Below are 14879 nucleotides of genomic sequence, written 5' to 3'. Positions count from 1 at the left end.
AGTATATGCAAAATATACCAAAGAAAGGAAAAACCTTGCTTGACCAATAATGTCCGAATACAGTTGGATTTTCTCCACATCTCATCGACCCACTGGGCAGAACCAGGATAGGGGTCAATGTGGTGAACGAAAGAGTAAGTCTAGTGTTACGCGGCTTTAGCAATATTCCCGCAATAACGAGGCTGGCGACTCCAGAAAGGAACTTCACACATTGTTTTCATGTGGGGAATTGAACCTGGGACTTCAGCATGACAAGCAAATGCCTTAACCACTAGGCTACCCCGTTGCCTCTAAATCACAGACTCTCAAATTACCATAATCAGCAGTTGTCATGTCACAAGGTTTGCTTTCTTACACCATAGTTAGCACCATTCCAGCTCTATCACACTGGCCTTTAAGTAACCAGTAACCAGTAACCTAACCCTAACCTAACCCATGCTGTCCATTACAAGGACACCCAATCAACCACCACACTGAGTCTGACCACCCAACCCTAACAGTTATATCTTGCAACAAACAAGTCACACAACTTTACAACATATTCATACCATTGATGCTGTAATGTGTATACTTGCTTTGCCACATGCAATACATGGAAATACAAATAGAATTTTTGAAAATTGTTCCCAACCTCTTTGTGCATTGACAAAAGTAGTTAAGGCATGATCAAGTCAATCTCGAACAGATGAGAAATAAACTTTTTAACAAATGACAGTGCAGCTGTCACAGAGGGTTGTAAATAAACAATCTGGGCCGACAAACCGGTGGTTGACAGTGTGAGCATCATCATCGCTGTCCTGGTTCAGTGGCCAATGATCAACTATTTCACATTGTCATTTGGCTCTGCACCAAGTATGGGTGCAGTGGACCAATTCTGCCTGTTTGTCAGGTGTATTTGGCAGAATTGTTACTCCATTCATAAAATCTATTTCATGTCAATAAAATCCATACATATAAAAAATTCAATGAACACTTTTCTAGGAGTAAATCTTAATGACAAGATTAGACTACTGTTGATGAGCATTGATGAAATTTTTTGGAATGATGTGATAGAATGTTTTTTTGTTTTTTTTCAGTCTGTTGTTAAACACTTCAGTCAGCACTATTCTCACTATATGACCAGTCATTGGTTTTACGAGCAAAGTCGATCATAAGACACACAATCACCAAGCGTCTATTAACTAACTTTTCTAAGCCTGAATGCCCACAAGGATAAGCTTAAGAATTAAAACCTCACTCTCGCGATCCCTGCCACAAAACTAGGCTTAACACATGCTAAACAGTGATCAAAATTAAACATAGAAATCAAAGTGTCTCTTTTCTCACCCTAAAGAGGATTGAGGGGGTCCTTAGCTTGATGCATGAATATTACTAGACATCGGCAGATAGTTCAGCGCATTAAACATTAAACATTAAACCAGGTAAAACAGTACATATTCAATAATCCTGTTCTAATTGAAAAATGTTGAACATTTTGCAACTGCAAACATAGAGTGAAACCTGTATTCCCTCTCCAAAATCCTGATAATCTTAGCGCAAAGTATAATAAGCTCATTTTAGACAATTACGAATTTTGAAAGTGAAAACGTATTAAAAAAATGCATACACTCAGCTACAAAAGAAACACGAACACCATGCAGGTTGGTTAATACATGAAGAATTGCTCATATTGAAGAGACATTAGATTGGTTCTACACACAAACAAACATACTGGTATGTTGTGTGAAGTGACGCCCATGAAAGCATCACATGTGACGTCATAGGTCCATGAGTGGAGATGCCCCACTTGTCTCTTGCATGATTTGTGTGTAAAGTTTGGAAATGAGCGAGTATGGTTTTACTTCAGTTTTAGCAATATTCCAGCAATATCATGGCAGGGGACACCAGAAATGAGCTTCACACATTGTACCCATGTCGGTAATCGAACCCGGATCTTTGGCGTGACGAGTGAACACTTTAACCACTAGGCTACCCGACCACCCGGTAAAGTTTGTAAATCATGGAAGCATTTCATGATAAGAATAAAGACACATTGAGGTAACACTTGACTGATTGTTACTTTTATCATTCACATTCACTTCTCCATATGTTTCTATTGGTCAAGTTTCTTTTGATGTTGAGTATATCTTAAAAATTCATTGTGCAGGATTATTTAAATGATCTTAAAACAGAATCTCAGATTTGGGTCCTTATAAATATTACAAGCCTAATCGGCTGCTGGCATTTCATGGTCATTTTTATTGTCATATTCATTTTCATTTACTTCATTTTTCTTTTTTTCATAATTAAGGTCAGTGGATTCAGCAACTAAGCAAACTGAATGAGTGCATGTACACAAGGCTCCCCTGAACAGGAATATGCAATGAAAAGCACCACATTAACTCTGAAAAAACAAAGGAAGCACAAAACTGCCACCAACAAAGCAAATCTTTGAACATGGCAAAGCATTGGAAACAGAACTGTGATGATGGTCAACATGAATGAAACTATGAAGTATCAACACTTTGTCCACAAGAAACATCCTGGTCTACACACTCGCAGACGAGGCCTGAGATGACTCCACACCGCTGGCATCAGACTCAATACCGGAATCACTGGTCTCAGGGGCCTTCTTCACAGCATCGTCTTCCGCAGTGCCAAGGTTGTTATTTTCATCTTGCGATATTTTTTCTTCAGGGATCAGGGATTTTAATGTGTCTGCCATTTCTTTGGTTGATTTCAGTGAAGATTCTATATTTTCTGTCATTTCTTCTTCTTTAGATGATTCCGTCGTATGTTCTTTCTCTTGCACAGATATTTCTTTCTCTTGCACAGTTTCCTTTGTGTGTTTCTCCTGCATAGATGTTTTAGACTTTTCTTTCTCCTCTGTCGATTCTATGACCTCTTCTTTCTTTTCGGTCGATTCTATCGCTTCTTCTATTTGTGAAGATTCATTCTGTTCATTATTTTCAATGTCTTTATTGTCATCGCTTTTATGGCTTGGCGAATCTTCACTGGCGTTATCTCCCTTAGCACTGTCTGTAGTAGGACTGACTGTTTTGTTTTTCTTTGGAGAATCTTCTTTCTGAAAGGTGAAATGTCATCATGATCAAAACAAAAATACATCTGTACAGCGTTGAAATCACTTTGCTAAAAAAGGTATAATAATATACATTATACTTCAGAATTTCTGCATAATAGCGTTTTCTGTTGCAAAACTGAAGATGTTGTCTTGAATCTCTTTAACAAAAGAACATATGAAATAACTTTGCAGGATACCTCAATCAGTTTTAACCCTGGAAGCACACTAATTAATGAAACAGGCTTGTACAATTTGCTTCACCCATATCCAACTTAACATGACATAAATATATTTCAAGCAAAACAGGCTGAAATACTTATTCTTAGTCTCTTATTATAAATAATCAGTCAAGTGCCCGAGTTATTCACTGAACGTTTAGATATTATATGTGTTTTGTATTATACACCAGTTTGCAGGTCCTACCTGAATAACATCCCAGGGCGGCGGTGCCTGATCTTTGCAGCGTCGCAGCGCAAACTTCCAGACTCCGAACCCCGACAATCCAGTGGTGAACCAGAACTTCTCCACTGTGTAGATTCCTGGAGGAGAGTGGGCGAGTGAGTGAGTGAGTGTGTTTGGTTGGTTTGTCTGATTATGACCAGTTGGTTTGTTGTTTAACGCCACACTCAGTAATATTCCAAATATAACACAGCGGTCTGTAAATTATCAAGTCTGGGCCAGACAATCCAGAGACTGACATCATGAGCATTGATCCAGACAAATGGGATTGATGACATGCTTCAACCAAGCCAGCGAGCCTAACCGACGGATCCCGTTAGTCGCCTCTTATGACAAGCAAAGTCGCCTTTTACGGCAAGCATGGGTTCCTGAAGACCTATTCTACCCTGGATCTTCAGGCGAGCGAGTGGGAGGTGAGTCGGCGAGACAGAGAGAAAGATGAATCTTTTTATCTGGGATGAGCCATCTTTCAGCTTTATATAAATATATGGCCATTATGAATGAATAGATTTCATCCTCATCAGATTAACCCACTTCATTCTATTGCCATTTACCTACAGAGGAGGAAAATCACAGCATTCCTAGTTTTATCGAGATGATGAAATACACCATACATTGATACCAAACATTCATGGTGCTTTGTTGGAAGTCAATATACATCATGGTAAACAGGGTATTCCGAACGAGAGTTACGAGCTCTACGACAGATTCCGTCAAAATCCTTGTCTATATCACGCTTCAATGGGATAAACATTTGAAACAGAGGAGACTTTCCATAGCTCATGGGAAATACTGCCATAAAATCTTGGTTATCTATTAGACATTCCAGAATTTGAGTTTCGAATTTGAAATACATATCTTATAAAAGCAGTCTGGATGGAAATCACAAGTTTGAAAAAAATGCCATAAATTTTGAGAAAGCTGCTTTCTGATTGGCTAATGTCAACTTCTTTTTTTCTCATTGCTTAGGCAAATTTTTGCAAAAAGGACGTTCTGACTTGACCTGTAATGGGATGTCCTCAGACCTTTGATTAGCAGTAGCAAGAACTAGGATCTGATTTCAAGGAGATCGATGAAGGAGGAAATCAAAGCTATGTCCTAGCAACCAGAAGATAGTAAAAGTGAGCTGTACATCGGTAGGATTTCCCAGGTACTACTCACCATCGTATCTGTAGCCTTCTTCGGGTGCAAATGGACTGTCCAGTTTATAGCCTCTGATGACCCGGACTGGGTTTCCGTTCTCACAACTCTTGGACAGAGCCAAGTTACCATTGGTCAGGGTCTGGTCCTTTGACTGGGGAGCTGTACGGAGATTCTGTGAACAAATGAGACACTTCTCAATCCTAACTTCATCAAGCCTGATTTCAAATTTAAGCAAAAAATTCTCTACTTTTCGTTTCAGTATTTTTGTGAAATGTGACAGAATCAATCAATCTCATAAAAATCAGACCTTAGTTCTCGCTACTGCTAAACAAAGATCTGAAGACATCCCATTAGGGGTCACGTCAGAACGATCATTCATCTGACCAATCAGAGTGTCGCATACCAGATCATACAACCTCGAAAACTTTAACACGGGGTATACGATACGATAGTTCGGGTTTAACGACCCGGTTTAATCTAGACCATCTATTTGCCATTCCAGAATGTTCTTTTGTTTAGATTTCAAATTTGTAATTGAGAATTTGTCAAAATATGAAATTAGTGCTGTAAAGCACAAGAAAGCTGCCTTCTGATTGGTCATACCATTGGTGAGTCAAAGATTGCGCAAGGTCGGTCAGACGTGACCCGAAAGTGAAGTGAGAACTAAGATCTGATTTTAACGAGATTGTTTTCAAATAACATTTACGAGGGAATAAAACCACAGACTGCTTCAAGTACCAGTGAACTATATAGTACTGCTTGTGGCTATATCTCAATATTATAGCAAACATGTACAGGTCCCTGAGCAAGCATGGGAAACAATTTTGAGATTTGGTGAAAGGCTCAACAATTATAAACAAACCCCTTTAAACTGGAATAAAGACTGATCTCACCACCATCAACTTGTGAAACGGGGTAAAAGCTGGACAACATACACACCTTGGGATTTGATGCTGTTCCTTTTAGATCCCTGCCTCCTGAAATAATTCATTTCATAATTAGTAAAAATCCTTCAACATGATCAAATTTGTTTAAAGTAGCAAAACGTTACAGAACTGTAAATATTGAAATTAACACTAGTGTGAATTAAATGCGAAAAATGTGAGTGGTGTTTGCTCACATTAATAAACTTCACATTCATGTCTCAAAAGTAACTATGGACAATAACGGCCTCACTGCACACTTTGGATAGCGGACATACCAACTTGAATATAAACACAAACATGGTTTTATTGAACAGCAGTTGTAACAAGTATATAACAATGTCATTCAAAGAATAGGAATTACACAGTGGGCATCAGGTGAGTTATCACTGCTGGCATCAAGAGATCTACCTACTCATGTCAAGCCTGTTGACACCTTCTCCACACACCAATCAGTGAACTGTTGGTTCAGTTATTTTATTGCCTTTGAACTTCCTTAATGCCAGTAAACCGAGCAAACATATAAACTGTGTTGTTTTTAAGAAAGTTTTTATGGAAGTGCTTTACTCAGTGCTAATAAGCGGCGTTATTTGCTGTTTGATTGGATTAAGGTAAGGATATGTATCATTCCACTGGGGATGGTGTGGAGGGAGTCGCATTGATATTAAGTTGCATTTTTGGAGTCAGCAGTCGCATTAATTTGGAGATGCATTTAATTCCAGATTTACAGTATTTATATCTACAACCCAACTTAATAATTATTTTTTAGGGTTACAACAAGGACCCAATCTTTCAGAAATGATCGGAAACAATACATTGCTCAGATATACAACGGCAACATTTATCAAATGGTGAAATTATACAGAATAACAAAAATAAAGTACATTATTTATATTAGATTGTGGGTAACAGTCTCATCCAAATAAGGATGTCGGCTTGTTTTTCAACATCACAGTCAGATTTAACTTGCACCAAGTGCATATTGGCATGAAAACAGAGTATTGACGTGTTGCTGTAAAAATCTTGAAGTACACACAGTTTGATGACATCAAGCCCAAAAAAGCATGACATAATGCTACGTAACACAGGAATTGGTGATGTCGTATGGTAAATTAACATTAAAGGTATTGAGTGTGTACAAAGATTGATTTTGTGTTGACAAGTAAAGGTAAGTGAGACAATTTATTTTACATTTATGTAGACATAAATATCAGGTTGCTTTTTTCAACAGCTGACATGTATGATGACATTTGTTTGTTTGTTTGTTTGTTGTTGTTGAGTGCCATGCTCTAGGGACCTATTGTAACCCAGACTCCCCACAGGGGGTGATAAAGAAGGAAGAAGTACATGCAGCTGGGGTGTACCTTCTCCAGTGTAGGTGAAACACTCGCCAAGGTCAATATTGTCGTCATATCCCCCAGACAGGGCTACGGAATACGCCCCCTCTTCCCCTCGGTGGATGCCTGCAACCGTCGGTCTGGACACACAACGTTAGGATTAGGATAAAGAAAATGCTGATATAGAGAATCTCACCCGAGTGTCTTTTGATATCATATATATCAACACGAGTTGATAAAAGTGCAAAAATTCCAAGTCTTGCCGAGGATTTTTGCCACTTTTATCAACGAGCGTTGATATATTTGATATCAAAAGACACTCGGGTGAGATTTTATTTATCATCCAACATCATTCTTTCAACTTTTTCAATTTGTAGACAGTAATTAGCAGTGTTTTCAGTGTAAAAATTACTGAAAACAGCTTCAGTAGCAGAGCCATTAGTGATGTCATTTGATTGTGACGTCATGGTAACCAGTGACGTCACAATGGTCTGCAAACCATTGTGATGTAATTTCATTGCAGCGATATCTACAGTGTAGATATCACTTGATCTCATCCAAGCGATATTTCCTGTGGGAGCCAGTTTTGGATGATAAAAAACAATGTCAAACAAAATATTGATGACCTTGATGATGATGAAAGGACTGAGACTGAATATAAATGACAATATGATTACAACATGCCTCATGGTTGCAATGAAATTACAAATGCAAGGAATGTAATCATGATAAAGACAATATTGATATGGTTAAAAGAATGTCCATCTCATTAAAATCAGATCTTAGTTCTCGCTATCACTAAAACAAAGGTCTTTGTTTAGCGACAGCGAGAACTTAGATCTGATTTGAATGAGATTGAAAGAATGTCAACGAGGGTTGTAACAAATTCACAATGACAACAGGATCGTTCACTGTAACTTACAGGAAATAAATAACAATGTATACATGACCTTTATAATTTAATGTGTGTGATAATCTTGGTAGGTGCAGGGTGAGAGTTTTATTTACTGGCCAATGTTTTTTATTTCATGTAAGTAATACTATTTTTTTCAATTCTTTAAAAACGTGAAAAAAAGAAAGGTTGATTCCGCCCACACACACCTGTGGATGCCGTCTCTACTGCAGTCAATCCTGTAGTTCCAGACAGTGCCGATTTCCACACCTACAGCAACCAGAAGGAATAAACGCATAAAAACAAAATCTCTCCTTTCACTATCTTAACAGTGCTTTACATTTCATTTGGTGTTTTCCATTTAGTCACAATACAAAAATAACAAAGAAACAAATAGTTACCATGGTTAAGGATGTATTTGGGTGTGATAAACCAGACAAAGCTGATTGTGTTACAAATAAAGAACTTCTGGCCCTTGGCTTCAATCATCTTGAAACACAGCAACAAATAGTGTGGAATCTGAGGCTGGCCATATTTGTTTCTGTGTTTCCCATCACCTGACCGCCCAGAATTTTCATTCCGAAACGAAATGATAAAAAAGTTTTTGTTTTCCCCACAACTTTGAAACACATGCCCCAATGTGATTAAAAAATACTTCTACCATTGCACACTCATTAAAAGCTCAGGTTGGCTTGATGATCTTTCTTCTGCTATGTTTATTACAACAGTCTGGTTAGTTTGAAGTTAATGTTGGACCTTATTGAAATACATCACTATTGGACAATATGTCTGGCTTGAATATGAAACATGTCACACCTTTGCATTTTTCACGGTAAATGTCCGATGACTTTTGCCAAGTCTGCCTCTACCACCTTCTTACCTGGCACTGCCCCATAGAACTTGGGTCTGTTCGCAGGTATTCTCTTGGGCTTGTACTCGTCATCTTCTTCCTCTACACTTCTCCATTCTTCCTCCGTGCCCACCGGCTTAAATACAAAAATGAAGGGATAGAAAAGAGACACACTTCGTTTATCCCCAGTCAAAATTGTTGGTGTCCACATGCTCCAAACACAATTACTAATGACAGACTGAAGCTGGAAGTGTGCCCTCAAACAAAAAAACTCCCTGAATGATGACTCCTGGAGAATATTTCCAACCAAATATGGTTGATACCTATCTCTTAGTTCCATTTGGGCCTGCCCCTCAGCCTCTTGGGGGTTAGCCCCACCATTTGTACAATTTAGAATCCCCAACACCTGGGGATGCTTCTAGTCAAATTTCATTAATTTCTAATTAGTGATTCAGAAGAAGAAGTCGTTTGAATAAATTGTTGACAGACGACGCCGCGGTATGGCATAAGCTCACCTCGGTCCTTCAGATGTGTATTTAGCCCGAGTTACCCGTCCCAGCCATAATAGGATGTGTATTTAGCCCGAGTTACCCGTCCCAGCCCTAACAGGATGTGTATTTAGCCCGAGTTACCCGTCCCAGGCCTAATAGAATGTGTATTTAGTCCGAGTTACCCGTCCCAGCCCTAACAGGATGTGTATTTAGCCCGAGTTACCCGTCCCAGCCCTAATAGGATGTGTATTTAGCCCGAGTTACCCGTCCCAGCCCTAACAGGATGTGTATTTAGCCCGAGTAACCCGTCCTAGCCCTAACAGGATGTGTATTTAGCCCGAGTAACCCGTCCCAGCCCTAACAGGATGTGTATTTAGCCCGAGTAACCCGTCCTAGCCCTAACAGGATGTGTATTTAGCCCGAGTAACCCGTCCTAGCCCTAACAGGATGTGTATTTAGCCCGAGTAACCCGTCCCAGCCCTAACAGGATGTGTATTTAGCCCGAGTAACCCGTCCCAGCCCTAACAGGATGTGTATATAGCCCGAGTAACCCGTCCTAGCCCTAACAGGATGTGTATTTAGCCCGAGTTACCCGTCCCAGCCCTAACAGGATGTGTATTTAGCCCGAGTAACCCGTCCCAGCCCTAACAGGATGTGTATTTAGCCCGAGTAACCCGTCCTAGCCCTAACAGGATGTGTATTTAGCCCGAGTAACCCGTCCCAGCCCTAACAGGATGTGTATTTAGCCCGAGTAACCCGTCCCAGCCCTAACAGGATGTGTATTTAGCCCGAGTAACCCGTCCTAGCCCTAACAGGATGTGTATTTAGCCCGAGTAACCCGTCCCAGCCCTAACAGGATGTGTATTTAGCCCGAGTAACCCGTCCCAGCCCTAACAGGATGTGTATTTAGCCCGAGTAACCCGTCCTAGCCCTAACAGGATGTGTATTTAGCCCGAGTAACCCGTCCCAGCCCTAACAGGATGTGTATTTAGCCCGAGTAACCCGTCCCAGCCCTAACAGGATGTGTATTTAGCCCGAGTTACCCGTCCCAGCCCTAACAGGATGTGTATTTAGCCCGAGTAACCCGTCCCAGCCCTAACAGGATGTGTATTTAGCCCGAGTAACCCGTCCTAGCCCTAACAGGATGTGTATTTAGCCCGAGTAACCCGTCCCAGCCCTAACAGGATGTGTATTTAGCCCGAGTAACCCGTCCCAGCCCTAACAGGATGTGTATTTAGCCCGAGTAACCCGTCCCAGCCCTAACAGGATGTGTATTTAGCCCGAGTAACCCGTCCTAGCCCTAACAGGATGTGTATTTAGCCCGAGTTACCCGTCCCAGCCCTAACAGGATGTGTATTTAGCAGGGTGATGATGGATGAGAACAAACACACAAAGAGATGGTAATTACAAATTGGTCTACCTTGCCCTGGATTCGAGCTGACTTTCTCCTTGTGCCATGTATAGAGCCACAATTTGATAAGTCCTCTTCAACCACGATTTTCTTTCTTGGTTTGATGTCAATGGGAGCCTTCCGTTTGATTCCTTTCTTGACAACACGTCCAAGTGGCTTAAACTGAAATTGAAGGCAAACTATGCAAATCGTAGTCCTTGCAGTTATCTTTTGCTGCTTAAGGCAAGTTATACTACAAACATATCAAGATTAGCATTCTCGATTATGCAGTGGATTTCCTTTCTGTAACACATAGTGCAGACAATTATTAAACCATGTGAAAACAGTACTGGTCATTATCGACCCGTGAAGATCCAGGGTAGAATAGGTCTTCAGCAACCCATGCTTACCGTAAAAGTCGACTAAGCTTGTCACAAGAGGCGACTAACGGTAGGGGTGACCAATGGTCTGAAAAAACTATTGCGATAACTATTGATATTTAAAGGAACTATTGCAATAACTATTGATATTGCAATAAATATCGATAGTTTTCGTTGAAATAAACCTTTGAATGTGATAACCATAAGACTTCCAAACACTTGAAGTTTGTCACAAACTCCACTTGACTGGTTTCTAAGCATCAAGAGCAGAGTTAACTCTTATCCTCACTCGGATGCGTTCGCGAGCATGTTTCGGTGACTCAATCGCATGATATGGTAAATATATTAGAAACTATTCCTCACTGAAATGGATACTTTTGATCGGAAAATGATTTATTGACTTTAAGTGCTTACCAACAGCAATATATCGATATTTCTATTTATCACGACACCCCTAACTAAGGGAGATCAGGTGGTCAGGCTCACTGACTTGGTTGATGCATGTCATCGACCCCATTAGTGTGGATCGATGCTCATGATATCAATCACTGGATTGACTGATCCAGACTCAATTATTTACAGACCGCCATCATATAGCTTGATATTGCTGAGTGTGGCGCTAAACATCAAACCAGCTGGTCATTATCAGAATGCACTTCGTGAGGTAAGACCTGTTTTAGTACAACATAGATCTTGACTTCGTTTGAAGCAAATGCTACAATCAAGCCACGAAATTCCAGCTAGTTTGACAAGGGTGGAAATCCAGCTCATGATGTCAGTTAACTCCCTTTCCTCAGGAGGATGTCATTTTCATTTAACAATTCTGGGTAAAATGCTGTATTAGATTTTTTCAAAAGACTTCTAACCTATCTGTCCATGTGCTGCCCCAAGTGTCAAATAAGTTCACAACAGTACATGTGACAACCATAGCACACTTTATTATTTTCACTGTTATTTTTAGGCTGCAGCTGATAATCTTAAAATGAATGAGCCTGACTATTTTTTTTTTAAAGAAAAACACCTTGCAATATATAGTAGCATATACGTTTCTAAATTGTGTCATGTAGTTTAACTTAGATAAAATGTGCAAGTTGTTCATATTGTCCTCAAAAAGTTTAAAGATGCATGCCAGTGCCTCATGGTCATACAAATGTTGATCTGCCACTGTCAGTGACGTCTTGATCAACTGTTCAGAAATCTAAAATATCCTCTAATTATTACTTCAGACGCCGCCCAGTGTGCGAAGCTTCCGACACTCCAACTACACAGAAGCAGCCCCTGTCGGAAATGGTGCGGTGGGGGTCGAAAAGTCAACAATCACGTGACGCCGACCACCCTCCCGAAAAGCCGAGCGTCTTCTGTAATTTTGTTGCATGCGACTTTTTAAACGACGAAACAACAAAGATTGTGAAGAGGACGTTAATTCACTAATACCGCATTTGAAAATTTGTATTAAAACTAATTGAACATCATTTCAATACATGCAATCTACCCTAAGGAGGAGTTTGCCGCATACTCGAGTGAGCGATGAAGAGAGTTCTCCATGAATTGTTAAAAGATAAACACTGATCGATTGTATTTTTCAACTTACCGGATTGACAAGACCTAATTCTGCCAAAATACGCCGGTTATCTGCTAAATTCTTTTGCCTCAACTGCTCGTAGCTTGACATTATGGCGAATCTCTCGCGTTAACAACCACGCGAATGTTTACCACGCTGGAGTATTTCCCGCGGTTGCAATCACGTGACTGTCACATGACCAGTCACATGGGACACATCCGGTCTCCCCTTTCATTTGCTGAGCTTTCACAGCCCGGTTCGAAGGAGGCACTACGTATTGACCTCTTCTCGACAAAGCTATAAAATGGTTCACATCGTTGCGTATATATTGCAATATATAGATAGAGATAGATATAAATTTAGGATTTATAGTGTATTGTGAAAATAAAAGGATGTCCGTGTAAATTCGTATCCCTGGAATAAAGGGGTATTAATGTAGATGTATGTACATCTTTGCTTGAGATAAGAACTTTCGTACCCAAATACTGTTAGCAATGAAATATGAAATATTAACTTAGATTTGGATCGAAACAACTGATGATGTAAACGCATAGGGGCAGTAACAATACATAGGGCATCCGTTGACCGATGTTGATCTTTCAAAATATATGCTGTTAAATCACATACCGTATTAGACGTAATATAAGCGCCAAGGGCGCTCTCAAAATTAGAAATAGGGGGCTCTTATTACAATTTTATTTTGGTGAAAAATCGTAAAATTCCTGGTTTATGCTGACAGCCTGAAATGTTTATATACGACAGATGTATTTTTCCGAGAAATTAATTGTCCACAAGGGTGCATATAACACACGAGTGCGTATTATACAAGAATTAATAAGTGTTGTGTACATTGATCACTCGGAAGGGGTGCTAATTGGGATTGTTCACTAGCCAATATATTAGCAAATATCGCCGTGGGTGCTTAATAGAACGGGGCGCTTATTACGTCGAATACGGTAACTGGTTTTTTTTCATAACAGGGAAATTCATGCGTGAATTTCGCTGCAAGTCCTGGGATTTAAAACATTTTTGTTGTTGTTGTTGTTGTTGTTGTTAAACGTCGCACGTATCAATATTATTCCACCTGTCAGGGCGGGCGGTCAAAGAAAACAAAAAGGGGGGGGGGGGGGGGGGGGGAGTTCCTTATTTGCACATTTTGCAGAATACCTGTTCAAGGCTTCAACGAGTAAACATATGTCTCGTCGTCTTTGGAGACGAACCCGAAAACCGATATGTAAACACATTGTGGAAAAGGACATGTAAAAAAATAAGAAACCATCACTAAAAAGACACTGTAATAAAAAACATTACCACTGACCTAATTCAAGTCATACACGTAACACACAGGTTCGAATAAATCACACAATGTATCTTCTGACATGCAGTCTCGGGCTAAATCAAGCCGCGTACTATATTGCAAATTTACGAACAAGGGAAAATCTTTATACACAGGTTTAGATGTAGGTAGTTTCAAAAATATGTTGTTTTTAATTATTAAATTAGATGGACAGATTTATGAACTTGTTCGTTGGACATAACGTGCGCGTAACAAAGTTTTTGTCATGGTCAAAGGGAGACAATTCAATCAATTTTGTTCAAACGAGAAAAGTTTGCGGTCAAAGGGAAGTAATTCAGCTTGTCATTACATTGTGTTCCTGTCTGGGTAACAGCGTTAAACTTGCGGCGCGTACGAACAGTGGAACTAGTACAGACGGTAGTTTCCTTTGTACCTTCCTTCATACAAGCCCCTTTCAGGATCCACATGCAGTGTACCAAGATGTATTTAGTTCAAATGTTTTCCAACTACATGAGGCGCAAGGTGATTTGAATTTAAACAGACATGGGCTGACAGACTAAATTTCAAAATTTGTGGATTTGAAACGGTGACAACAATGACTGTACAGCTTTTACATCGTGAACAAAGATCCACGCTGTATGATGACCCACAATCAGCTAAGTCACCGAGCCTGACCGTCTGATCCATTTGGTCACCCATCACTGGCATTGGTTGCTGGGGACCAATACAAGCACAGAGTCTGGAAGTCTGAAGGAATGTAGTGTATTCAAACCTGTGAGGTACTTAAGAACAGTATTCCACAGTATTTAAGTTATAAGGCAGCTTGTCAGCATGACGTGGGAGGAAATCCCAAAATGGCTTAAGTCTCAGGCATTTACCACTTTGGCAAATCCACAAGCCCTGGTATGGTGCTGACAAACCTAGAAACAAAATTGGGCAAACCGGGATTCGAACCCATGAACAGCTTTCAGGCCTGCCCAATGGATGCCACTCTGCGGAGGGTATTGCGGCGCCTTAGACAACGACCCCTTTGTATGATGAATGAGTTGCAGAACCTAAGACTCGAGTCACCACGTGAAAACAAACACAAATATA

The 14879-nt window shown here is 40.1% G+C and overlaps 1 protein-coding gene across 1 annotated transcript; it reads right to left on the bottom strand.

Moving 5' to 3' along the window:
• Nucleotides 1-903: 903 nt before the first annotated feature.
• On the bottom strand, nucleotides 904-12649 carry LOC139471669 (uncharacterized). The gene is made up of 9 exons (XM_071254115.1): nucleotides 12518-12649; nucleotides 10577-10729; nucleotides 8696-8801; nucleotides 8025-8085; nucleotides 6951-7063; nucleotides 5603-5640; nucleotides 4682-4835; nucleotides 3485-3600; nucleotides 904-3064 (listed from the first exon to the last, which is right to left on the bottom strand). The coding sequence occupies exons 1-9, from the start codon at nucleotides 12596-12598 to the stop codon at nucleotides 2528-2530; spliced, it is 1359 nt and encodes a 452-aa protein (XP_071110216.1). The 5' UTR covers nucleotides 12599-12649; the 3' UTR covers nucleotides 904-2527.
• Nucleotides 12650-14879: the final 2230 nt, after the last annotated feature.

Source organism: Haliotis cracherodii, unplaced genomic scaffold (assembly GCF_022045235.1).
Source record: "Haliotis cracherodii isolate W230 unplaced genomic scaffold, xgHalCrac1.p SCAF_23, whole genome shotgun sequence".
Lineage (NCBI taxonomy): Eukaryota > Metazoa > Mollusca > Gastropoda > Lepetellida > Haliotidae > Haliotis > Haliotis cracherodii.
The sequence above is the reverse complement of the archived record's forward strand: the minus strand, read 5'-3'. Positions and strand labels throughout refer to the sequence as shown.